General features: G+C 46.1%; 1 protein-coding gene across 1 annotated transcript in view; it reads left to right on the forward strand.

Annotated features, from left to right (window-relative positions):
* Positions 1-7936: 7936 nt before the first annotated feature.
* LOC125947239 (uncharacterized) overlaps positions 7937-27577 on the forward strand; it is a 33266-nt gene continuing 13625 nt past the window's right edge. The window contains exons 1-2 of the mRNA XM_049671651.1: positions 7937-7990; positions 19578-19729. Coding sequence (XP_049527608.1) covers positions 7937-7990; positions 19578-19729 — 206 coding nt within the window. The remainder of the gene's footprint in view (positions 7991-19577; positions 19730-27577) is intronic.

Below are 27577 nucleotides of genomic sequence, written 5' to 3' on the forward strand. Positions count from 1 at the left end.
CTGGTATTATAATCTTGCAGCCTTTAAGAAGGACGCCTTTGACTTCAGACAGCTCGCCAGCAAATGACTTAAGCTGTCCTTCGATAGGCAGGCCGGTAACAACGCTGTTACGAACAGAGCTTAAGTACGGGTCTTTGCTTGTTTCCGCTACAAGCCGGTTCCACGTGTCGTCACTGACAAGTGACGATACTAAACTTACAGCGTGCACGTCTGCGTCGTCAGTCGTGATGTCAGGCCCGTCGTCTTTGATTGAAGCCCGTGATAACAGGTCGGCGAGCACCAGCTGCTTCCCTGGAACGAAGCACAAGTCGATGTCGTAACGCAATAACCGCAGGAAAAACCGCTGCAGCCTGGGCGGAATATCGCCTATTGCTTTTTTATAGATGGCAATCAAGGGGCGATGATCAGTTTCTACTATGACCTTGCGTCCGTATACAAAGTGGTCAAATCGTTCACAGCCGTACAGAATGGCCATTGTCTCTTTTTCTATTTGAGAATACCGCTGCGCCGTATCCGATAATACCTTCGACGCATATGCCACGGGTTTCCAATGGCTGCCATGACGTTGTAGAAGCGCGGCGCCCATTCCATTTTGTGACGCATCGCAGGACACTTTAGTTTCTTTTTTGGGATCGAATATTGCTAGCAATGGGTGTTTGCTTAAAGAATCGCACAGTTGTTTCCACTCGTTCGCGTGGTTTTCTGACCATTCAAAAACCCCGTCGTTCTTGATCAAGCTTCTGAGCAGTGTTTTTTCTGAGTGAGCGACGGCACGAACTTGGCAAAATAGTTTACAACACCCAGCATTCGTTGGACTGCCAGTTTATCGGCAGGCGGCGGCATTTCTATCATACCCTTTATTAGGAAGGGCTGGGCCTGATGCCTTCAGCACCGATAACGTCGCCAGGAATTCGATCTGTTCGACGCCGATTGTGCACTTTGCTCGATTGAAAGTTAAGCCCGCCCGTTCTGCAGCTGTAGTGCAAGGCGCAGACGTTCGTCGTGCTCTCTCCTTGATGTACCCCAGATTAGTATGTCGTCAACATATACTTTACACCAGGGACTGCTTCAAAATTTCATTAAGCGTCTGCTGAAAGACCTCTGGCGCCGACGAAATGCCAAATGGCAACCTCAAAAAACGGTAACGTCCAAACGGCGTTGAGAATGTACAAATCCTCGACGTTTCTTCGTCTAACGGGATTTGATGAAACCCAGAGTTCGCATCCAATCGTGTAAAGACTACGGCGCCTGCGAGTTCTGCTTCGATATCTTCGCGTCTCGGCATTTCGTAGTGTTCCCGCTTTAGATTTTCGTTAATCTTTCGGGGATCAATGCAAACACGGAGCTTGCCGTCCTTCTTTCGTACAAGAACAAGTGGGCTCACCCAATCTGTAGGTTCCTTGACTTTGACGGCTATTCCTGCTCGCTCCATGCGCTGTAGTTCTTCCTTGAGTGGTTCCTGCAGGGCCAGGGCACCCGGCGAGTTGTTTGGACGACTGGTTTTGCTCCCTCGCGAAGCACCATCCTGTAGCGTCGCTGAACGCAGCCTGTGCCAGAAAACAAGTGGGGAAAGTCTTTAATTACTTTCTCTGAGCTGTTTTCAGATACACTGTGGACTTGTCGGGACAAAAGTCCTGCTTGTTCACATGCTTGCAGGCCAAGTATCGCTTGACGTCCGTTGCGCACAATGAAGAAGTCCATTATGGTTTTGCGACTGTTAATTTCGACTTCTGCCCTGATAACACCCAAGTGTTTAATCAACCCCCACCGTATGAACGCAAGATCGCACTGCTCGGTTGCAGTGGTGGCTTCGGGTGCATTTTTTTATAAGGTCCGAAGGGCAGCAAGTTGGCTTCAGATCCCGTGTCCACTTTGAGTTGCACTGACGCATTGTTCACGCGTGCTTCTACAGTCCAGTCGCGTTCACTGTTGATCTTGTTAACCGAAATATCGAGGACGTCAAAGTCGTCTTCCGACTCTTCCAGTTCGTCGACATTAGCACTCGCCCTACAGCAAACGGCGAAGTGGTTCTTTTTTTTTGCACTTTCTGCATGCCTTTCCGAACGCAGGGCAATTACGTGGCTCGTGTGTTCGCCCGCATTTCCGACACTTGTAGTTTCTGTGGCTTTCAGTACGTGCCACAGGTCTTTGATTGCGCACCGGGTCAACCTGCTTTATATCTGGATCCCAAGCTTCTTGGTGCGAAGCGGATATTTCTGCCGCCTTGCAAGCTTCTCGGCATTTTCCAAGGTAAGCTTGTTGTCTGCTAGCAGCTTCTCTCTTAATTTAGTATCCCTAGTTCCGAAGACAATTTGGTCTCGGACCATTGAATCAATCAATGCGCCAAAGTTGCATGCTCGGGCTTGAGTCTTCAAATCCCTCAGGAAATGTTCGAAAGGCTCACCCGGCTCTTGGACCCTTTTCCGGAAGACGTACCGCTCGTAGACTTCGTTTTGTTGGGTGTCGCAGTACTCCTCGAACTTCTTGACCACCGTAGCGTAGTCAAGGTTGCTTTCGCCTTCCGCAAAGGTGAAGGTATTGTAGACCTCGATGGCTTCTTCGCCTGCGATACTCAGAAGAAGGGCACCTTTCGCACATCCGGGCGAGGCTTCTTGTCGGTGGTTTCGGCCGACGCCAAGAACAGGTTGAATTTCTGTATGAACAACTTCCAGTTCCTACTGATGTCCCCTGTGAAACGTAGCGGGTCCGGTGGCTTTAGAAATTCCATCGCTGTTGTTTTCCAGGCACTTCTGACACCATGTATCGCGTGACGCGATAAAGCAAGACGACCGCCTCGGGTTGCTTGAGAACGAACGACTGCCTTTATTCGATGCGCTTATATACTGTCGGTGGCAAGGGTGATAGCATGCGCGGAACACCGTCTGCGCATAGCGCGTGCTCGGTCCAGATAACACTCGATACACTTTCCGTGTGCATCCTTGATAGTCGCAATAACAAATTCATGGGGGTATAGAATTAAAAAGTATGAGCGCTTATATTTGCGTGTTTAAATAGTTGTTGGTGCAGATAGGGAATTTCAAAATACTGCATAACCTTTTTGGTGCAATCATCTGTGCACTTACCGGTAATGCCGTTGCTAGCTGAACTTTTTAGCGGCTGTAATGTTTATTGCTAGTACAATGCAAGTCATTGTAGATGAGTGCGCCCTATACTATTTTCTGTGTAAGCATATCGTACCCCGTAGTATAGTGTCTCCGGCTTCCCGCTTTAATATAAGCTTAAGTCCTTTCCCGGAAGGCTCTGTCTAGCGTTCTTTTTTATGCTACATGATCTTTTTTTTTGTGATGAACTCGCACAGCAGGCGTAGATTCCTACCCGCAGAAAGAATCGGGAAAGAAAGAAGAGGCGCGATGCCGTAGGAGAGTTTCCTGTTGGTACATATTTCTAAAATGAGAAACCATCAAATACGAGTAAGAGGAATAAGAATGTGAGACAAACGTAATGCTAGCTTATAGCTGAATGTTTATTTTGCGCGACGCCAGATGTATCTATACTGAAGAGAAGGGGAAGGCGGAGAGGCTGAGAACAGACAACGCCACGACAGAAGACGGGGAGAACGAACAGAAGAGGTTTGGGCAGACGAGCCAGAACGACTACACGAGACGCCCACCGTGGGAAGGCGGGGGGGGGGGGGGAGAAAAAAAAGGAATGTTAGTGGCCCCCCGCACCTATCCGGATTTGGACAGTCGGCTGCAGGGGGCAAAGGCACGCGCAAGGGCTCTAAGGACTGAGAGCGAAGAGCCAGTATAAGATTAAAGGATAGTAAAGGAAAATAGAATGGGAAGAGAAAAAAAATGAGCGTACTGGATAAAATGTTAGCTCCTGAATAAAATTAATTTCTGGTTTTATAAATGAAATATGCGTAATAAAAAAAGAATACGATTTTTTTTTCTTTTTCAATTAGGTGAACTCTTTTTGTGAGAGGAACACAGTTAGTTTCCTGACACACGCTTCCCTCTCACACAGAAAAAAAGCGTAGGCCTCGAAAATATCCCGCGTGTGTTGGTCTTGGTGTCGAAATGAAATGCGCCACCAACTTAATACGGGCCCGCGCCGCACGAGCTGCAGTGCAAAGCCGGAATGCTGCTTGGGGCGGACTTGAGCGAGCTTGTCTTTTAAGCACCGCATCGTGTGCCCTTATACGACCGACGCTAGACAGCGGTACTTGGTACACCACTTCCTTGCGGCACAGAACAGAAACCATAACGTGTTTCATGGTTCATGGTGCAGGCCCGTCCTACTCGGCATTCAACTTCCATTACATAGGCTACACAGGCGACCCGAAGTTAAAAACACAGCGCGTACTTCAACTTTCCCCGTCATACGTTTCAATGACACCTTGTGCACGTAGAGTATGTCGGCAATGTTGAAGTTGTCCTTGTTTTACCCGGGACCACGGTCTCCAATTCGCGGTTACGTGAAGAGTAGCTACTTGGTGATACTGCGCAGGTGGTGGCCGTAGAACGGCTGCAAACATGCGCCCCTGACGCCACTTCACCCAGGAAAGCTCCAACGGCATGATCGGTGGCGGCCTGGTCATTGTCGGCTGGTTGACTATTTGGAATTCTTTTCAATATTCGGTTATTTTTTCGCTGCCCTTTGCGTCTTATATCATCTAATCAATCACCCAAACGATGTTTTGAGTTTGCAAAGTGGCATACATAAACTATCGTGTCGGTTTGACACATGGTTGATGAGCCTTAATATTTCGGAGTGTAAAACAAAGAGTATCGCGCATTCCGTATCAAATTCAGAGTTCCACTTACACCCTCAATGGCACACCTCTAGTAACTTTTTACTTTTATGGATATCGGGATATACACCACACAAAACATTTTTCGAAAAGTTATGTTGAGTTACTTAGCGATGCCAACCGCATGCTTGATATTTTACTCTCACGTGTAGCCAGTGCGTCTTCTGTAAGATCAACGCTTGGTCTACCTTGTCTGGAGTCATGGCGTATGTGATCTCACTTGAGTTTGTTTATTATGATTCATTTTATTACTCCCGCTCCTTAAAGGACAGTTTCTTCTACCTCGCACTATACGTTTCATCTCGCAGCGGCCACGAATTCAAAGTGATACTTGCCGTGCTAACCATTGTTACTACGCACGAGCAAATACTGGAATCATCTCCTTCCGTCTTCAAAAAAGCCGCGTTTGTAGCTTTTTTGTTTATGAAAAAAAACGGCCCCTATACTAACATAAGTAAATTAATATGACGAACTTGAACGAGATCCCTATGCCTGCTTCTTGGGCATAACTTATACGTTATGCGCCGCGCAAGGTTTTTGTCGCGAGGTTTCCGAGATACGGCTACCGCTGCTTCGTTTATATTCATTTATATTTTTTTTGGGGGGGGGGTTGTTTTATTTAGCTTGAAGCAAGAAATGCATGGGCACGTTGGCAAGCGATGCTGTGCGCGGGACTACCTCCTTGCGCACACGTCTTGCTCTACCATTCTCCTGGAAGAAGCAGCGAAAAAAAACATTCATTGAGCCGTTTGAGTTGTCCTACAGGCATATTTGTCATCCTTTACATTTCAGCTATATTAAATAATAAAATCAGCACAAATGCTAGTGATAGTTCAGCCGCAGCAGCTTTTGCTAAATAAATGAATAATAAATAAGTAAGTAAATAAATAAATATAAGAAGAAAAAAATTTGCCGCGTATCTGCGTGCTTCGCAGCAAATGTCGTCGAAAGACGATAGTCTTCTGCCGGCCGTACTACATGAGTGCTGGTCTGATCCGCGGCCACCCGTGATGCTGTTCTCGTACCATTTCCGTCCTGGCATGAAGGTTTGTTTGAACAGATTTCATTTTACCGCATTACTTCATCAAGCGGCCATTTATGTTTTGCCCTGCCTCAGACAGCGCTTCCTTTATGTTGAATCGGCCGCATCTGGCTGGCATTGATAAAATTGAGGAGGCGCTGCGTGCGACATGGACGCCATCTGGCAATACATCGGGAAACATGAGCTTGTGCAGAGGGTTTCCTTCCTCCATGGCAGAGGGCGCTCGTCGGCGCGCAGTCGGGGAACGTCGTTCGTCGGCGCGCATAGCATGGCATTTTCAGCGCAGCTTAAGAAACTAGGGTCTTTAGAGTTACGTATCTATGTATTTTCTATTAAAGGAACACACCTCCTAATACTTACCTAGTGATGTTGCGCCTCAGATATGCGTAATATTTACTTTGTGATCGATAACGTTCACAAGTATGAACAGCCGTACCAGTTTAAGTAGTGTGGGCGGTAAGCAAGTGGTCCAACTTTGGCCGGGTGGCTGAATCGGGTGACAGACAGACAAACAGACAGACAGACAGACAGACAGACAGACCAAAATTTCAGCGTTTAAGTTCCCCAAGAAAGACTATCGTCTTTAAAAAGAAGAAAAAAAGTGTACGTGTCATTCTTCACTACTGCCAGCAGAGAATGGAAACACGCAGTATGTGGGCAGGCGAAGTGACGTCAAAACACCAAGAATACGTTTTGCTATGACAGCAAAACGCATGGAGAGATCATGACCGTGGGAAGTTGCTTTAAATACAATGAACGCCATCATGGGATGTGCAGTTCAACTGTCGTACAGCGCCTGCGTGGGATGAAAAGCAAGAGAGCCTTTTTAACATGCGGCTATGCAGGGTGACAACAGGGGATATGTATTGTATTTGTGCTCCTCGCATATATTCTGCACTGCTGGCAGTGTTAGAATAGTATATGTATATGTATTGCATGCAGATGCTGGCTGTAAAAGGAGCAGGTCGACATCAATCAAGCGGAAGACTTGATAAAAATGTGGCTGCCAGGTGCCGTCGACTGCAGCACGAGGTCGCGGGATCGTATCCCGGCCGCGGCGGCCGTATTTCGATGGAGGCGAAATGCAAAACGAAAAGCACCGCATATCACGAAGTGAATGATGGTGAGTGGGCGAAGCATCGCGGGGGATCATTCGGTAACCGTGAATCCCCCGTACATTGCCCACTCGAACATGCAAATGAGTGACAGTGTACAGTATATACCATGTTCTCGTATTGGTCGTATATGGTATTGAGGTGCGGACTTCGTTTCCCTTCATTAAGACTGCCTTGTGATCAGTGCAGCAGCACGCCGACGCCGGCAAGCGCGGACCAGAGAGGCGGCGAGAGCGCGAGAAGCGGCGGCAAAACGCCGGAAGCGTTCTCTACCTGAGGTTTGTGGCGCGAGCTTCGCGCACACATACTGTATATATATATATATATTGTTACGTAGGAAGACGCAGACGAAAAGCTATATACAAGTATATTTACAAGCAAATGCGCCACACTTGGCCAAGAGGCAACAGCCCGCACCAGCCTCTATTCTTCGTCGTCGTCTTCATACTGCTCGCCTCTTCGTCAAGGCGACTACAGTTCCGTAGCACTACCCCGGCGGCAAAAGCACCGTCCCGGAGCGATTAAAGGCCGGACTCGGAACCAGTGTAGTAGGTCGTGAGCCTACTGACGTGCACGACATCACTGGATACCAGAGTAGATGGCGAGGTCGAACTGACAGGTTCAATTTCGTACGTCACAGGCGTCACCTCGCGCAGCACGCGGTAGGGCCCTGTGTATCGCGAAAGGAGCTTCTCTGAAAGCCCGACGTGACGAGACAGCGCCCACAGGAGCACGAGTGCACCAGGCTAAAACTGTACGTCGCGGTGGCGGGCGTTGTACGGACGCTGCTGAGAGGTTTTAGAGGTTGTCAGTCGAGTACGGGCAAGCTGGCGTGCATGGTCGGCGAGGGCAATGGCGTCGCGCGCATACTCGCTTGTTGAGATCGCAGCGGGAGGAAGTGCCGTATCAAGGGGCAAGGTCAGTTCGCGACCGTACAGTAGATAAATGGAGAAATGCGGTGGTGTCGTGCCGAGAAGAATTATACGCAAATGTGACGCAAGGGCAATGTCCCAGTCGTGGTGGTCCTTCGGAACATACTTGGACAGCATATCGGTAAAGGTACGGTTTAACCGCTCCGTCAGGCCATTGGTTTGAGGATGGTATGAGGTAGAGAGCTTGTGTTGAGTGGAGCAGGAACGCATAATGTCGGCGATAACTTTCGACAGGCAGTTACGACCACGGTCAGCAAGCAGCTGTCGCGGGGCGCCATGAAGCAATATAATGTCACGCAAGAGAAAGTCTGCGACGTCAGTGGCGCAACTGGTAGGGAGAGCCCGCGTGATAGCGTATCGGGTGGCGTAATCAGTTGCGACGTCTACCCATTTGTTCCCATGTGGGAAAGGGGCCCTGGAGGTCTAATCCAACACGAAAGAACGTTTCCACAGGCACGGTGATCGGCTGGAGATGACCGGCAGGTAGCACCTGAGGTGTTTTCCGACGCTGGCAGGGATCACAGGCAGCAACATAGCGTCGGACAAAGCGAGCGAGACCGGGCCAGTAGAAGCGGCGGCGGACGCGGTCGTACGGCGGGTTACCCCAAGATGTCCTGCAGTGGGTGCGTCATGCATCTTAAAGAGCACAGTCCATCATAGACGTTTTGGCACGACAAGAAGAAGATCAGGTCCGTCAGGGAGAAAGTTCCTTCGGTACAGAATGCCGCCCTGGAGGACATATCGGCGAACGGAGGCATCGGTAGGAGTAGAGCGCAGACGCTCGATGAGTGCTCGCAGCGATAGATCTCGGTACTGCTCATCGGCGATGTTAGCGAAGGCAGACACAGAGAAAATTCCGTTGGCGGTACTACTGTCGACGTCGTCAGGCTCGTCTACCGAGTAGCGAGACAGACGTCCTCGTGTAGTCCGCCAGATTTGTAGCGAGACAGGCGTCCTCGTGTAGTCCGCCAGATTTAGGTGACAGAATACGAATATTCTTGAAGGCATAAGGCCCAGCGATCAAGTCTTCCTGTAGGATCTTTCAGTGAGCATAACCAGCAAAGCGCGTGATGGTCTGTGACAACGGAAAAGGGTCGGCAATATAAGTTTGGGCGGAACTGCGCAACCGCCCAAACTAGGGCCAGACACTCACGCTCAGTGATGGAATAGTTGCGCTCCGACGGTGAAAGGAGCCTGCTGGCGTAAGCGATAACACAGTCGTTGCCGCGCTGGCGTTGTGCCAGTACTGCGCCAATTCCGTGGCCGCTGGCATCAGTACGGACTTCGGTTGGCGCAGAAGAATCGAAATGGGCCAGAACGGGAGGTGTTGTGAGAAGGTCGATTAGATGCGAGAACGCAGAGGCCTCGTTATTGCCCCATTGGAAGGGGGCGTCATTTTTCAAAAGCTCGGCTAGTTGTGGTGCTATGGCCGCGAGATTCTTCACGAAACGGTGGAAGTACGAACAAAGGCCGATGAACGGCTCGAGCCTCAAATAGCAAGGCACTGCCCTTTGTGTTATCGTACAGATTTTCATTTCTAATTTCGTTCATCACAATTCTTGTAAATCTCCATGGTCATTTTTGTTTCCATTCTGTGCATCCAATTCACCGTCTCCGTATCTCTCACTTTCTGTCTGGTGACTCCTGGTTGTCGATTTACAGTTTCAAATACCCTGTACTTGGTTGCCAATTTTCTTTACCTCTTCCTTCATTCTGTGTCCACGCTTTTCATGTAGAGATACTTGTGCACTTCAGCTGCCCGTCTATTTTCATCCATGTTCCTGAGCCTTTCTTCACAACTAATTCTGCTCTGTGCTTCTCTGACTTCAAAAGAGGGCCAATCCATGTCACCCTGCACTGCCTAATTTGTGGTTTAACCGTGCCTCCTAAAGCCAACCGACCTACTGATCTTTGGTTAACTTCCAAACCTGACAAGATATGAATTTAAGCATCACGATGACATTTTGAAACGTTAGCGCTGGCACCATCATTCCTTTCAAGATTCCACGCACCACCTCATGCTTACTCTGGCTCCTGAACATCACAAGGACAGAAGAGAGCAAGAGCTAAAGCTCTACATAAACACTACTCGGGTCTACAGGATATAGTCCACGTCGACGTTGCGGAACACCCAAGTCGAGATGCCTTCTCTATAGGCATAGTCAACAGTCAAGGTCAGGCCCACTCCGCAGCAACAATTTGTTGCATGCATGCAGAGGACAGAAGAGGCAGCTATAGTTCTGGCTATAAATGGCACCACCGCGGAAATCATTTTTAGCGATTCCAAAACCGCCGTTAGAAACTTTGCCAGGGGCAAATCCACAAACCGGCCATGCAAATTCTAAACAAATCCACCACCTGATCGCCAGATTGAAATCATCTGGTCCCGGCACATTCCTCGCACCCAGGAAATGAGGCTGCCCACAATTATGCCCGAGGTTTCGTCAGCCGGGCGGTGGAAGGCCTCGACCTGGGTTCAGCGAGGGATCGCATGGTCACTTTCCATGAAGTTACTATGCACTACCGCGAAGGTAGACAAAAATACTCCCCTCCGCATAAATCACTGAATAAACTGCAACAGGTGACCTGGAGACAGTTGCAGACTGGCTCATTTGCCAACCCTTACAAGCATTCACTAATATATCCAGGCTGCTTTTCACCTAAATGCAAGAACTGCGACGCCTATAAAGCGGACCTGACACATATATTGAGCGACTGGCCCGGGCTCAAACCTAGGGCGGAACTCGAACCTAATAACACTTCAGACTGGGAGGTAGCGGTGTCCAGCTCGGATACCGCGGTCCAGGTGCGGACCGTCAACTGGGCTTTGGAGGTCGCCGAAAGTCAAGGGCTTACGGCCACCTCATGCCGCCTAGCAGAAGAACCCAGTAATTTAAATAACTCTACATCTGACGAAAATAAAGTTTTCCCTCCTCCTCGTTCTCCACATTGCCGTGTGTTTCATATTGCTGCATACCGCTTCCCCTTTATTTTCAGATTATCTTTGTACGTACTTCAGTAAATATGTCCGTCATTTATGCATACGCCGATGCTTGACTATGGTTATGTCTTGCTGTTGAAATAACACCGCGTAATTGCTCGTCTCTTCATTAAAGATCGTAATTTGCGAGTACTCTGTACTAAACCTAAGGGCTATATTTATCGCTGCGTTGCCACATACATTCGCAAGTGTCTGTAAATCACTTGTATTGTCCGCTGGTAGCACTCTCTCGTCCGCATACATCAGTCCAGGGACCTTCTTTTGCGCCATTTGTCCATTACGCATGTAGGATAAATAAAACCCCAATTCGCTGTTTTTCACTCGTCTTTCTATGCCCTTAATGTAAAGCGCGAACAACAAGTCCTTGGGGTAGAGTGACCTAGAATATAGGAGAGTGTCCAAAGCGCCGCGCGAATGCATTGGAGGAGCGAGGACCTTTTTGTGTGAATTCCCGCGCCGCAGCGCGAGTGAAGCCGACGGGAGCGGACGTGTCGAGTTGAGGTGCCATTTCAGCGCAGCAGAGCAGCGTGCCAAAGAGATAAGTTTTGTTATATATTTAACTTTTTGGTTTTTTTAGGAGGGTTAGCTTAGCCAAGCAATCTTTATAATTATTTTAATGCTTTTTCACTTTCTTGGTCTTCTCGCTTAGATAAAAGTAGGTAAAGAATAATAATTTTTTTTTGCCACATCTACGTCTTGTTAGTACGAGATGATGGTTGGTACTAGGGGAACCCACGCGTGCGTTGTTCTGAGTGCGAGCGTTCCTACGCGCTGGAAGAAACGCGGTTTAAGTCAGCACGCGAAGCGAATGGTGCAGATTTTATCTGTAGTGTGTTGCTAGGGTCTCGGCTAGACCGCCTAGAGCAAGACAAGGATAAGTTAGCTAAGCGGGTTGGAAAGCTAGAAAAGGAACTTAAAATCGAGCAGAAGCAGAGGAAGGAGGCAGAAGAAAGCTAGCTAACGCAGAAATCCAGCTGAGCGCCACCATTCTGCAAAGCAATGATGAACGCATCGAGGCGAGCACCGCGAACGGAGCTGGCTCCGATGCGAGTGCAGAGAGAGCCGAACCCGCCACGCCGGGAAGCAGTGGCGGAAACGTCAGTGCTAGTCACGAAGGGGATACCACTGACGCGGCCGGGGAAGAAAAACAAAGCCAGGGCAAGGATAAGGAAAGGAGCGGAGGGCATTGTGACTTCGGGGGCGCTTTCGGCGGTGAGGGGGAAGCAAAGCGTCGAGTTGTCTTTGTTGGGGATTCCAACATGCGTAAAGTAGAACCGGCGATAGACGCTCCCACAGGAGTTTCCCCACGTGAATTTTGTGCTGAGGCTGTTGTTCGCCTTGGAAATAGTTGGATGTTTTACCACAATCATGCGAAACTGTTCTTTATAGGGGCTGAGTTTAAAAAAAGGTTTGTCGCAGTTTCACCTGAAAGGCGAAGCATCAATTGCGAATTTGCGATAGCAATTTGTAGAGAGCTATACGGAGTAATGATGTTAGCTTTATCAGCTGTATAAACTTGGACATGCAGCAGCACCGGCAACACGCAGACTGTTGGTAGACGACGCCGTCGCGTTTGCCCGCGTTCGCTCAAAATGCGTGCGGCATTGGTGACTGTTGCCGGAGCCTCTGATATAAATAGGCACTTGGTGCCGCAGCTAAACGTCGCCTCCCTTCCCTCCCCCACGGGCCCTCTCGCGCGTCGGTAGAAGGCGCGTTTGCTCTACATATATGGTGATTGTAAATGAGGAAAGAGACGCCTACTTCTGCAGCCCTTAAGCGAGCACGGCGCAGAACGCGCGTTTCTTCTCCGCCGTGCGTTCACTCCCCGTGAAAGCGCGCGCCCCTCGCGCCCTTTCACTCGCACATACAGCGTTCGGCGCGCGGCGACGATTTCATCTCCATTGACGTCATACGGAACCTCACGGCGACGGCGACGGCGACGCCGACGGCAGAAATCTGCTTTTGAGTGTCCATATAATTGCTATCGCAATAAAACGCGTTAGCCGTTAGCCGTTAGAAACAAACAAAACTGTGGTATACGCATGTTAATGCTTAGTTTGAAATCAATTTGCGTTGCGTTGTTTTTTCTTGTTCGGGTTTTTTATTCACAGCCCGTCAGCGCTCGCGCGAGCCAGCGCCATTGGCGCGCAACGAATCACGGTCGGAACGCGCAGTGAAGCGTTGATGGAACGCGCGGAGTGATAAGTTATCGTGACCGAATTTCATGCGTAGCTTTCACAGCGTACTCCTGATGTCCAAAACGTAGTATATTTGAAAAATGTCGCACAGCAGCCGCATTACATCATAAGAGCAACGCTCCTTTAAACAAGCAGTTAGAACACACCATGCGTTACGAAACCGGTTGCTAAAACATTGACCGTAATTTCGCTAAAATGCATTGTTTATAGCCAAACATGCTCTGATTCTTCATTCCCGCACAGCGATATCGCCGGTTCGTTCTGAAAAGTTGGTCGCGCGAGTTCCGCCCTAGTTCATCATTGCGCTAATTTTGTCCCCTGCAGGACGAATTCTTCGCCGAGCGATTTCCAATTAACCCAGTGTTGCGTTGCGCACCGCTTATCAGCCGGCGCCCAAGTCTGGCTCATCTGTTCCGGACGATAATCTGTTTCGCGCATGTGCGCTGATATGTTTTCCCTCGCCCTTTGATCACGGCGTTCCTTTATTAAGGACTGCGGATCACGCCGTTGGCGGCTTCTTTTGTACACCTTCTTCGGCAAGCATGCCGCATTAAAACTACGTTCTTCCTTCTCCCGGCGTCTTCTTCTCCCGGCTTGGAATTGAACTCGGCCAAACGTAACACCAGTCTTGCGCTAGGTGATCCCAACTTGCACCTGCAAATTTCCTCATTTCATCCCCCCCGCCTAATTTCCTGCCGTCCTCGACTGCACTTCCCTTCCTTTGGCACCGATTTTGTAACAACGATCCGCCGGTTGTCTACTCTACGCATTACATGGCCCTTCCCCGCTTCATTTTTTTTCGCCTAATGTCAACTAGAATATCAGCTGTAACACTTTCTCTCTGACCCGGCTACACTGCTCTCTTCCTGTCCCTTAACGCTGCGTCTAACAGTTTTCGTTCCATCGCTGTACGCGAGGCCCTTAGCTTGATCTCGAGTTTCTTTGTTAACCTCCAAGTTTCTGTCCCATATGTTAGCACCGGTAGAATGCATGATTGTACGGTTTTCTTTTCAACGACAGTGGTAAGCTCCCAGTCAGGACTTGGTAATGCCTGCCGTATGCATTCCAACCCGTTTTTATTCTTCTGTAAGCTTCCTTCTCATGATCAGGGTCCCCTTTGAGTAATCGACCTAAATAAACACACTCGTGAACATGTTCTAGAGGTTGACTGGCAATCATGAATTCTTCTTCCCATGCCAGGCTATTGACCAGTGCATGGTAATCTTCAACCCCAGTCTTACACTTCTCAATTAAGGTCCTGGATCTTTCAATGGGGAGTTCCGCAATATTTTGCCTTAATAGGCGACTTTTTCAAGTGAAATTTCCCGATCAATATTTATAATAAAGTGTTGGCTAGCCGAAAAACGGCGGTGATGTATGGAGCGTTTAATAAGGCGTTATTATAATTGTTATTACTTTCGTTATTAAATGTTCGTGCAAGCCACCCCAGGTGAAATAACGCAAGGGGAGAAGAAACGAGACGTGATCGTGATCATTATAAATGCGAGCCGCATCTGTTCATGTTTAAATATGCGCTGTGTACTGCCCCAGAAGCAGACGCTTTCATTTTCACATAGCATTGGAGGACCAATAGCGCTGACGCTCTGTTTTAACTTCCTATATGCATTTGCAGAAATAATACATTTGGGAAAGGATCAACTTAGCAAAGACGAATCGCACATTTGTCGTGTCTGCTTTTTTATTCTTTCGCAGTTTTCAATGCGATGTTTTAAGCGTTGTGTTCGCCGAGGTCAGTCACAGCGAGCACGTGATGTAGGCAACATCGTGGGAATTGCGAGACAACCGATAGTGAGAGTAGTGACTCCTCAGCAATACCTAGACGCTGACCCACGATTCCTGCATGGAAGTAGAAATAGGGCCTCTTTCCGCTCTGCAACCTTTATGTCTCTCAAACGCTTATCACATCGTTCCATCCGTTGCCCCAATTGAGGCACACACTTACCATGCTGCCGTGCGATGGAGTCTCTACAAACATGTTTTTTTTTTTCATGGTGTAATATCGCACTGCTACAAAAAAAAAGAAGCACATCGCTTAAACAGGAAAGAAAAGCTTGAAAGGCAGGAAACAAATGAGATCCTTTAGTAGTTTCTACTCAGTGTCGTGTTCTAGACAGCTGTTTAATTGACCCTTTTCAGGCGGGTAGCCAACCCCAAGTTCAGGTCGACAGCCCAAGTTCAAGTTTTATGTACGATAATATACCCATCGATGCAGCACTCCATTGAGATTTACTGCAATAGTGGCCTGACAGGAGCACATATTTTTTGTTGGCTCAGTGGATATTCGGGTCTTGATTCCCATATTATACAAAGCAAAGACCCCGAGCGAAATACTCATGGAAGTGCTTCTGGCTTTCCGCGTATGTCACTACTAAAATATTCGCTCCCCACGGCTTCAAATCTTTTTCCGTGTTATCATTTTTAATCTTATGGAAATGGGTTCTTAACGTCAGATGCCTATATTTTTTTTTCACACAGTTAAAATTATTTTTGTTTGTCTTTTTAACACTTGCTAACACAGCGCAGAAGGAGCATTTGTCGAGATTTGTGTTTGCAAGGTGGATACGCGCGTCGAAGAGATGAAGAGTGCATACAAATGATTGTGAAAGGGTGAAATGAGCTGATTACGCGGCGATCGTGAAATGGCCCATGGTAACAGCAAGCTCGTAAACTGATAATGTTTAGATGCGAGTCACGTACACTGCTAATGCTTTAGGGTTTCCTGGCTTCAGTCACGATATGAGGCCGAGCAGAGGCACTTAAGTTTTGTATCAGCGATACTTTCACCTACAGTTTGTTGCATTAGCCTCATGTCGCTCCCGCTTAAAGTACAATAAGCAAAGTCGACATTTAAGGCACGTGACTTCTTTGGAGGCATGTGTCAAGTTCAGTGCCCTTCTTTTGAACGCTTACGCAGGTGATCGTACTCTTCGCCATATTCAGATTTTTTTTCGGAATCTGTAATAAATTGAACGCCTCCTCTCACTTCCATGCAATATATATACGGACGGATACCAAATCGTACGAGTTGGAGCCTTCGAACGGGCAGGATATTCTCTGCAAGTGTGGTCTGTGGCACGCACTTGGAAGCGCTCGACGATGGCTTTTCTGAACATAAGTGTCTGCTTCTTTTATTAGTTCTGGCAACGGCAGACCCGAAGCCTAACCGCAGTCGAGAGCCGACAGACAGTAAAAGGGTGAGTGTTCACTTCTACTGGTGATCTGTGTGATAAAACAGTGAATGCCTCGTATCGTTCGTGAACTGCTTCAATTTCCCGTCTTCTGATCCTTACCCCGTAGAGCAAATGTTCCTTCAAATCTTTAGTGCACTCTATTTGAAAGAACAAGCCGCATACTCAAAGCACGGCTGTATACACACGCTGTGCGTGTAGGACGTGTATGGTGCGTTAATGTGCGGGGTGTTGAATAAAAGCCTATTATTGTGTTCCATGCTTCTTTGTCGGCTTCAAGGGCCGTGTACGCAAAGTGTTACGCTCTGAACTAAACTCCTACGAACAGGGTGGCAGGCATTGCACCGATGGCGTTTTTTGAAAGGACACAATTAAGCTTTTTTTAACAAGGTTTATACTACCTGGTAGCGAAGCTTCCATAGAAGCCCATACGTTAAAAACACGGCGGTTCATGGGGATTAGCGCCATTTATGTGACGAGGGAACATTTCTGGCGGAACGAAAAATACTGTGACGGCATATTCGTTATTAAAAGGAAAGTGACGTCATTTTAGTTGTCAAAGTGACTAAATTTGTTTCTGTGGCGTAACTTTGGAGAGAGAGAGAGAGAGAGAAAAAAATTATTTTCATGTTGGGTGGTGTGGTGAAAAGGCCCCAAGTCCAGAGCCTCGCTTGCGGCATTCTTCAATGCAGCACCGACAAACGCCGCAATGTACCGTTGGTACCTTGCGTTGGTACCTGGCTCTTACCTCAGGTAAGAGCCCGCGGAGGAGGTGCATTACGCCATTGCTTTATTTCGAAATGCGGCGCTTAAAGCTTTTAGCGTTCAAAACGATCCAGCAAGACGTCAGTCATACGCGTGTCAAAATTGCACCCATGTACAGAATTTCGTTTCTTTGCAGGCCAAAGAAAGCTTTGGGTCGCAAGGCGATCGGCCCGTGCAGCCGCACGATAACAGCTAAATTAAACAAATATCTGGTGATCATTACTCACTACTTTTGCCTGGACATGTAGAACAACCATGAAACTCGGCTCGCAAACTCAGCGCCACCGAATCCAGACAAACGTAGACAAGGAAAACAACAAAACGTGTGAGGGTGGCTTATAGTAGCATGTGAATTTTACAAGCGCGCCTTTCTGCACACTTTAACAGTGCACTGCATTGCAGTTGATAGCGGCGTGAACGCCTCCTTCTATAGCGGGCGCTGAAAAAGAGGTATTTTTTATTAATGATAAGGTATAAGACAGACGTCCTTTCTTGCCTTTCCACGCGTATGTATCATCGATTAAAATTTTATTTTCATTGAACGAAATTAAACTGTGTCTTGTTTTAATTAAGAACGGTTTATCTTTCTCAGTGTAAATTTGCTCCCTCCTCACAGAGTCGCAATTCGAACGCTGCTCTCATAACCACCCTTGCTGATGTCGGTGACAATTAGTTCTCGAGTGCTTTCGGCCCGAAACTTTGTGACCCATTTGGATCAACATTGTTCTTACTGTAAAGCTGCTTAAGGAAGCTATCGCCCAGTTGACCTCTACGTCAAGTTTTATTAACGCATACGAGTGCACGAACCTGTAGGCTTCTCACTTTTAATTTTTTTACAGTGTCTACTCTGGAACACATTCAGTACGCCTCAACATTTTTCAAATATTTTTGCTGCAGTCGGTCGTTTTATTGGAAAAACTTTAAATGGTTATTAATTTTTGCAAACTCCTCGCTTGGATTCGCAATGAACAAACGTATGTCTACTATTATACTGTGTGTGTTACGGCGAGTAACTGAGAAATCATGAATATATAGGTCAATGCAGAGGCGCTGTGGCCCTGTTAGCATCTCGGAGATTCAATTTAGCAGGTCCCCAATGTGCCAGCAATTCACGGAAATGGTCACGTGCTATTCATGCTATTGTGCTCTGAATCCCCCTTGCTTCAGCATACCGGTCATCCACTATCATTCAAGTGCACAAAATCATATGTGCTACTCATAGCATTACAGCAGAATGTTCAGCATTTTCAGTCTAAATTTTAAAAATGCTCTCTGAATACGGGAAATTCACTTCGCACAATTCAAGTGGAGCCAAGAACATCCACTATTTGTACGCAATACGACGCCAAGAAAAATAATCCGTACAGGCAGTATCTGCAACTAGAATTGCGCAGAACTTAATTTACATCCTACGAAGAAAGTACAAATTTAGCATAAGCATAGTAAGCACTAAATATTCAGTAACGATAGCTACAGTTAGTTGGCTACACTGATAAATAATTGTGACTAGCCGAAAAATAAATGACTGTGAAGGTTATCTTCCAGTCAGCGCTAGCGCAAGAGCCTTGAACAATCCGTATTTATGATTATTGTATAATAACGCCTCGACTGCCGCTACCAAGCTTATTTACTACTCTCGCTATTTCTCGGGAGTGCTTGACAGATATTTCATGGCCGCTTTAAAACGGGGCCTTGTTTCTGTTATTTGTATCTTTTCAACCACTGGATCGTTTAATAAACATAATTATGTAACAAGCATTCATAATATCTTCAATAGCATAGATAACTTCACTGATCAAGACAAGCCACCAGCACTTAACTGAATTAAAAATCATTGGGAGAACAGATGAATGGTTATGTATTTAAGATCGCTATACAGCATGGGTAACTGTTTCTACGAAGAGTAGTCACAGTAAAGCAACCCTAAAAATAGAATGCTTACCAAGAAAAAACTCAAACTTGGCATTTCTGTTTCTACAGAGTCGGTGATTCAACTAAATTGGGCTATGTTCTAAAGCATCACAAATTTTAACGTTGTATCCTCCTTGCAAATAAATTTCCTTATAATAATTTGGTACTTTATCGACGTGCACGACGGAGGAAACTTCTGCTCCTCACAGCAGATTACTTTCATTAGGTCTTTTTCGGTCAGATTTGTGACGTCAAGACGCTTGCCTCGTAACTCTCGTAACACTCGTCAACGTCGGGGTTACGAAGCAATTACTGACCTCTGATTAATTACCGTAATTTGTAATGTTGTGTATGCTAAGGAATACACAGCTGTAACAAACTCACTGGGAGGTTCACCAGCAGTTTGGATACAAATGAGGAATGCGAGTGCTGTGAGGCAAGATGTGCAGAGAGTGGTCTAAACAAAGCAATTCATATCAATGGCTTTATTTTTCTTGAAATATGAAAGTCATTTTCTTAAATAATCCGTGAGCGCTCCATATGTTGCACTTCTCAGTGAAGTAGCTATGTTCCTTTCATAGACTCCCTATACTTATAAACTTTCTATTATTCCCCTTTTTTCGCGGATAGCTTTTTGCTGCCTTTCCCCACGCTGTGGCGGTCTTCACATCCAACAACCACACGTCGTTTAAGTGCCTGAGTGCTAAAAGAACTCAGTTCGATCCGGCAACTGGGACGGCCACCTACGTCTGGCATCTCAAGGCTCACAGCGGTCACAAGAGGTGAGTCGCATAACATATGTATATATACATGCGTGGTCGACTATAAGCTTTCAGAAAGAACAACTTACTTGGTGCCCAAATTCCGTCAGGAAATTACACTTGAAGTTTGTATTCATACTCACTGAGCCATAGATTTGTTCTGAATTGACTGATTGGTAGAAATAGTGTGCTTTTACGTTCCAGAAGTACCAATGATAATGCTATAAGCTACACCGCCAAAACCTGGGGATCAATTGCGGCCTGCTGTTAATTTTTTCTTTAATTGTCAAATAGAGTGGCTGTACATGATCCCTTTCTATTTCTTTTTATCGTCATACCTAGGTCTCAATTCTACCATCCAATCAAAGAACCAATTCCGCAACCTCACGTAGAATAGCTAAACGCTATATGCGGTGAGACAGCACAGCGGATCTCCAAGTAAACTAACAACAACAATTGCAACCCCAGCAATTCCGGACATCGCCTTTAGTTCACAGCTTTTACACCACGTGGCGTACGGACCTTTAAGATTCGAAATTCGCGCCATGACGCACGAAGTGTACTGGACGATAACAGAATACACGTTTTAACAATAAAAGAAAAATAAAAAAAAGGACCACGCCAACAGCTTTCACCGTCGAGCATGGACGAGCACGAATCAGGAATAACTGATCTGATAACCGCCGCGCGTATAAGACGAGCGGCCAGCTAGTCTACTGTGAATCAGCAGTTTTGCTGCTATTGATAGTCGTTTAGAGGCTCAGCCCCGCTTCGAGAAAGCGGGTGCAGAATCTTGAAAGAGCGGCCTCCGCCTCCCCCCCCCCCCCCTCCTTCCGTCCATCTTTTCCTCGTCCAACTTTTTGTCCGATCGAATCAAAAAAGCAAAAATGCCCTTTTGTCGCTTCATTTGTCGAAAGCTGATTCTAAAATAATAATGTAAGCTTGCTAAATGGTCGCGATGGGCGCATGTTTCAGAATATGCATTCGCATGATTGACAACCTTAATCTCGGCTGGCCTCAGTTTACGAGTCCATTTGTGCATTTGCGTGCAGGTGCTTGATCGAGTTATGTTCACTGCCACGGAATTTCTGTTTTTCGAAGGCGAAAGCCTTAGGTGCATGGCTATATTTTCGGTGCCATTGGCAGTGACCTTGGCGAAACCGCGCCATAACGAAAATGGCCGACAGCGCAAAGAGTAAAATCACGTCAACAAAAGATCGGATTGACGTCAGTTTTCTCAGGGAGGTTCCTGTGAACAAAGTAAATTAGTGGCTTTGTAAAGAAAATTTGCTACATTTCAGCCGAACACCTTTTCTAAGTTCTTGGTAAGCGACGGGTGTAAATGCAGAAAATCATCTGTAACTGGTCAGTATTCGAATACCTGCTTCACTGCACAATGGCGTAGCCAAAAATTTTGTTCGGAGAGGGGGGGCTCACGTTGCAGCGCGGCCTCCTCCTTATAGAATTTGTAGAGGGTTCAAATACACCAATAATAACTGCATTGTCATTGCCAATGTCATTGTATATTAGAGGCTGCAAACAAACTACCGAATGCTACCCACTGTCAAGTAAAATATGCATTTTTTTCATAAAAGAATATATTCGTATGTCCCAAAAATTGTGGCAGAAATAACTGATATCAATGCTTTCGCGTTTTTTGTCTATTTAATCAGTAAAGAAAATATCACACAAACTTTAGAACATCAGAATATCATAGAATTCCAAACCAGCAAAGCAGTGCATACAGCTGGTGCGAAAAACGTAAAGGACATGAAAAGAACAAGTTGGCCACAAATATTTTGATAAATCTTTGTCATTAAAGAACCTTGTTTACTTTTTTGTACAGTCGCGAGCAGAAGTTTGGAGACCATGGCATCAGCAAAAAAATATAAATATATTCAAGCGCAGCTGCACGGCCCCGAATTGGCTTAATACGTTGTATTGGTTCATCACGCGCACGTAGGCTTGCGCTCTTGATTTCAGCCAGAATGCCCAGGCTGCGAAGGAAAAAAATAAAATCGTGGCAGCAGAGAGGCTCGGCCTTTCTGTACCGACGTCGGAGCGGCCCGCTACGTGCTGACGCGCGTTCCGAGGGACCGTAATAAAGTTTTATCATACCATCATACCATACCTTTGGTCTACAAACTTTTGCTCGTGACTGTACATATGCAACGGCCAGAGAAAAACCTCAATGGCGCTGTCCTTCGTTGCAATAGATTGCGCATGAGCAGTTGTTACCGGTCGTGTATTGTAATTGCACCGATAATATAGTCGCAGCAGTCAGTACATATAAGAAGCAGTTCTGCAAGATGTATAGATTAGAATTGCGAAAATAGAACGGAATATACAGATGCGAAGATACAACTTGATAAAGGGCACAAAATTGTCACTGGTAACAAAATTCACTGTTTGTATACACAAAGCCTCGCAACAAGATGTTTAAATATATGTATAAGTATCCAATAAATCCACGTATTTAAGCAAACGTCACTGTATGTAATGCGTCAAACAAGACAAATAGACATGTTGCGCAGTCACACATAGTAGTAGCTTTAGGTATAGAAAGACAGACGATCCCGGCAAGAACAAAACTATGATCGCAGAAATCGTGATATGTTCTAGAAGGACCGCCTGTTGGGCTAGTTGGTCTAACATAGTTACTTTCAGTTTGGCAGAACAGTTTAGTTCTCCTAGAAGCTGACAAGGAGGGTGGATTTGTTGTGATGCCGAAATGCATGTTCAATGGAAAAACCCAAGCGGCAGTGGATACGAACTTTGTGGCTGTTTAAAAAAAGTGCAGTGAGGGTTAAGACTAAGTTCATCAAATTTTGTAATGACTTGGAATTGAATGATCTTGCTAGTGCTATTAGAAATAGTAAGGGAAACAGTCTGAAGGTTTTTTTCTGCAAAAACACATAAGGCAGATGTCCCTTTGAGAACCATTGTGAGCGAAGGGGGGGCTTGGCAAAAGACGGTTAGTCAGTTTTTACTGAAGAGCCTTAAGTAACTCACGGTTGTTGATCCTTTCCGCGTGAGGAAATCTGAAGAAGTCGTTGAATATGTGAAACACAACGAGAGTATAGATTATGGCTTCTCTATGGACGTTTAGGACTTGTTTTATTCAGTACCTCAAGATGAGCTTTTAGTTGCTGTTAGGAAGTGCATTGAACAGAGTGGCGAATGCGATTTCCAAAACTCCGCTTGCTTGTCGGTTCATAATTTAACGCTTTTAGAATTTTATTTTAGTGTAACATTTATTGTTTTTAACGAGCAGCCTTTTCTGCAACGTAGAGGAATGTGTATTAGGTCTTGCGTGGCTCCGATTCTATGCGACATACTTTTAGCTGATATTGACAGTGCGCTTGATTTGGCTTTTAATGGGGGGAAGGTATTCAAATTGCTTCGGTACGTCGATGACTTTTTAATTCTTTTAAAGAAAGAGGATGGTTTCACTGCCCTTGGGAGTATTTTAGATGTTTTTATTCAAGCTGGGCAGGGTTTGAGTTTCACTCATGAATTGCTTGGAACTGAGGGGTTACAATTCCTGGATCTCAGGCTAAAATTTAGATTAGGCCATGTTTGCTGAGAGTACCTCCCACGGGTTAAGAATTGTCTCCTGCCTTTTGACTCTGCCCACTCTAAAATAGTAAAAAGGGGCATCGAATTACAATGTCTGGATACTGTGCTCCTTAAGTCATGCCCGCATTCAATGCAGCATAGCTTTGACAATCAGATTGGTCGCCTTTTAGCAGCGGGATTCCCTGAGTTGCTTGTTGTTCCGGTGGCCGAGTCTATCCTGCAGAGGGTAAAGAACAAAGCTGGAACGGAAAGGGCTGCGACCCAGCGATGGATGGCGACACCCGTAGTCATGCCTTATATGCATCAGGTCTCGCACAACCTGAAGAAGGTCGCAAACAGACATCGTATTCCTGTGGTCTACACGGCTCCTAATAAGCTATCCAGGCTCTGCCCTCGAGTTTGCAGTGACAGGAAAGGAGGTTGCCAAACCAGCCAAGATAGCCGCGTCGTGGAGTGTACGACAGGAGTGGTATACTCCGTCCCCTTGCTGTACGGGAAGGTGTACATCGGCCAAACCGAACGGTGCATAAATGACCGACTCAGGGATCATGCGCTAAAAGTTAAGAAAAAAAGGACAAGTATGCACATTTGGTTGCCAACACCATTACGTGTGGTTTTACGTGTGGTTAGGCACGATTTTATGAGACCACCATCTTAGGCAAATCAACAAACTACACGGCTAGGGTGGCTCTAGAAGCATTCTACATCCACAAGAACTCAGATATTTGTATAAGCGAAGCGTCAATTCTTTTGCACAGTGCCGAACTGAACTATTTGAACTCTGTTACCTGAGGGACATAGTACTGCTAACTTTTTTTAGATTTCTTTTTATCACCTCGCATGGGAAAGGGGCGTGACACTGGTGTACGTGGTTCACCTTATAAATCGGAGGGTTTGTTGACTGAAATAAACTGTTGGTAGTAGCGCTCGTCCGCGTCTGTCGTGTCTTCGTGTGTGTTGTGCGTACTTTTTTGCGCTATGTCTGAAAGTAACTCGTGATATGTACTTGGGCCATGCGGCGGTCGCGACAGCACCATATGGGTAGATAATAGAGGAATAATGCAAAAATCAGTACGAAAGTGTGTCATTTAACTGCCTGCAGAGCGGCGACAAATTTTCTGCACCCAAAATTAAGGAAGGGTATTGCTTCGGCTCAAAACAGAAGTAAAAGCGGGTAGCTAAAAAGGAAAGACCAAACAAAAGCCACAGATGATGCGGCAAGTTAAACTACCCAATATCCGAGTGTGTTTCTTTGGAAGCGCCGCGAGGGCCGCCTTTCAATAAACAAGGTCGGTAAAAATTGGTTATTGATGGCCTCGTAATTTTCGTTTTCACACGATAGCTTTGATCATGATGCTACCTGTTTGAATAAACGGCGATAATTTCTGCGGTTTTACAAACTAATGAACAGTCATACGTTTTCATAATTACGCGTTTATGGACCTGAAGGAACAGAACCTTTACTTGCATTGATTTTTGCCGCTTCCCTATCTAAAGGACAAACTTCACTCGGCGGGGAAGTTTAGTGAAGCGGTCAATGACTTCGGACACGTTGATGCCGACGTCTCTGTGGACGTCGGCATCCTTGTCGAGCCAGACCTTGTCGTCCGCAAAAAAGAACCGCCTCAAAAATAGGCCGTTAACTTTCTTCTGTTTTCTCGTATTTTACTTTGCCTGCCTAACCATGTGTTCCTCAGACATTGTAGAGCGCAAGTAGTTTTTCTAATCTCACGTTAAAAATATACTATCTGCGCTTGAAGTGGTCACTGGAACGGTGGCTAGAATCTGAAGCCCTTTCTACACATTTACATAGAACCTGCAGTCGCAATGAGAGAGAACATCTTTTCCGGTGCTAAAACCTAAAAGTACTCCTTCGATGTCATTGGCATCCTTGTTTAGGTACCTTGCACGAACAGTAAACTGTTGGATACCGGAAATATCCGTCGTTTCGTCAGCCAATATGGAGAAGCGGCCTGCACCATTTACTTTTGCATCTAGGCTTTCTTTGATAATTTCATCACAAATTTCTATAATTTGGTTTTGTACATCTGGGCTCAAATGCGAGGTATTACTGGGGCAACATCCAAATGGTTCTTCAGATATGTAGCTCCACAATAAGCTCGCAAATGAAGAAGCGCTCTGAAAATACCAATATTTTCAGAGGGGATTTACTTCCGAACTGATAAAAGAAATCACGCAGAACCTCCTCTGGGAGTTGCCTAAGTATGCACAAGCATTGTGCCGCTTACTAATCCCCACGCTGCCCGGTGTCATCATCAATGTTATGAAATTTGATTCGACCAGCACAAACTCTTATAAACCCTCATCGGTCGTTATCAACCTTATCGAACACGATCCGACCCTTACGAACTATTATCGGTCCTTATCAACCTGGATGTCCAGCTAAGCTGTTACAAAACCACCACTACAATTGCTGAGGGAGCATGCAATGTTTATTCATGGTTCGGATGCTTGTTTTGCACTTATTCTTTGTTGAAACGTGTGCTGTTCTGTGTATGTATGGGTGATCTGAATGAATGTATGCGCTGTTCGCTTCACTTCGCTGAGCGCTTGTAGCCTCTGGCTTACGTGGTTATGAGCCATTGCATTCGTCTTACGTGACGGACGGACAAATTTCTCATTTGGTAGGCATAGAAATGCTTATGCATTTAAAACTAAAACGGGATGGTTTATTAAACGAGACGAAGCTGTAACACGGGGACTATCTTTTCCTCTTTATTCGTTCTGTCACGCGCACTATAGATCATGAAATTTTCCTTTAAATTTGTTTTTACACTGATCATATTCAAACCTTCGCATTGTCGGCACATTGCACTAAACACTCGTAACACACGTAACAAATTAAGTAAACACCTAACAAGTAACACGTAAACACACGTAACAAGTGCTCTATTTGGCGATGTCCTTTTGTGTCAAAAATTTGCCTAATACTAAATCTGTCTAAGCACCTTATCTTTCTAAATACCAAATGAAACACTTTAGCATGCACCGAAACTTGAGAAAAAGGGGGGCGCGCAACCAGGCTTCGCGCTTCGATGGCACTCCATAAAGCCATTTGGCCCGCTCCTTCTTTCAGTATCAAATACCATCATCTTTCCTTATACGTCATGGAGCAAAAATGCATCACAGCTGCACATTCCTGTCCATTTTTGACATGGTCCGCAAGCTCTTTCCCATCAATTCCACGGCGGACGAATCTTTTGCCCCTGTGGAGATGCTTTCCCGCATAGTAGCCAAACAAAAGCGCCCCAGGAAAAAAATTCAGCGAGCGGATTAAAACCAAACTGAACCTACATATATAGAGAGACCTAAAGTATGTGCCACTTGAGTGCAATTAGCGGATTCGTTTTTACTGTGCTGCAAACTACATTTTAAAAATCACCCCATGCATTTTCAATGAGTCTACAAAAGTGCCCCAGGAAAAAAATCCAGCCAGTGGAATTAGACTGCACTCGACATATACCGTGAGAACGTTGTCGGGATTTAGTGCCTAAAGTGCAAATCGCGAAAAACGATCCATTGCTCAGTAATCGATTCTTAAATAATGCTTCCCATAGAGTTACGCCAACCGCATCGCCCCAGGGTCGGCTTCGCCGCAGTAGTCGATGTCCCAGATTGCTGGACTTGGTTGCATGCGTAGCGCTATATGCAAGGGCAATGCACTTGATGGCATCCTGATGTACGTAAACTGACCCTGCAACGCGAATTCTTTTTTTATTTGCGTGCACTTTAACCCAAGAAAAAATCGGAGTCGAATGATAATACAAGGTCAAATTAACAAGAGTCAAATGTGATATCTTATTTATAGTTCCTGTGCCGCAATAAATAAGACCGTTCAGGTGAGAATTATGTGAGGATTAGGGCGTGCAACGGTAACTTTCAACGTGCGCAATTCTTTGTAAGTTGGCCTTCGTTTAAAACCAGTATGGAAGAAAACAAGCGTGTTTTTGTTTCCCTTGCTTCGTTAGCCTTGTTTATACTAGTATTATATTTAGAGCATTTAAATTTCCTTGGAAACTAACGGGTTTTTTTTATACCTAACAGGTTTTCTATGCTGATCTAGAAGATAGTGCAGTCTAACAAAGCAGTGCAAACTGCAATGTGGTACGGTACCACCGGTAATGGCGATATCGTTACTACCATGTGGTACGGCATGGCCGTCCCGCACGATGGTAATGTGGTAAGGAAAGCGTTGTCGCATTCTTCTCTCGTGACGGCTAGCGTTTGAACACGCTGACGTTGAGACGCCGCGCCTCTAATCGAAGACGC

The sequence above is a fragment of the Dermacentor silvarum genome, chromosome 7 (genome assembly GCF_013339745.2).
Source record: "Dermacentor silvarum isolate Dsil-2018 chromosome 7, BIME_Dsil_1.4, whole genome shotgun sequence".
Classification (NCBI taxonomy): domain Eukaryota; kingdom Metazoa; phylum Arthropoda; class Arachnida; order Ixodida; family Ixodidae; genus Dermacentor; species Dermacentor silvarum.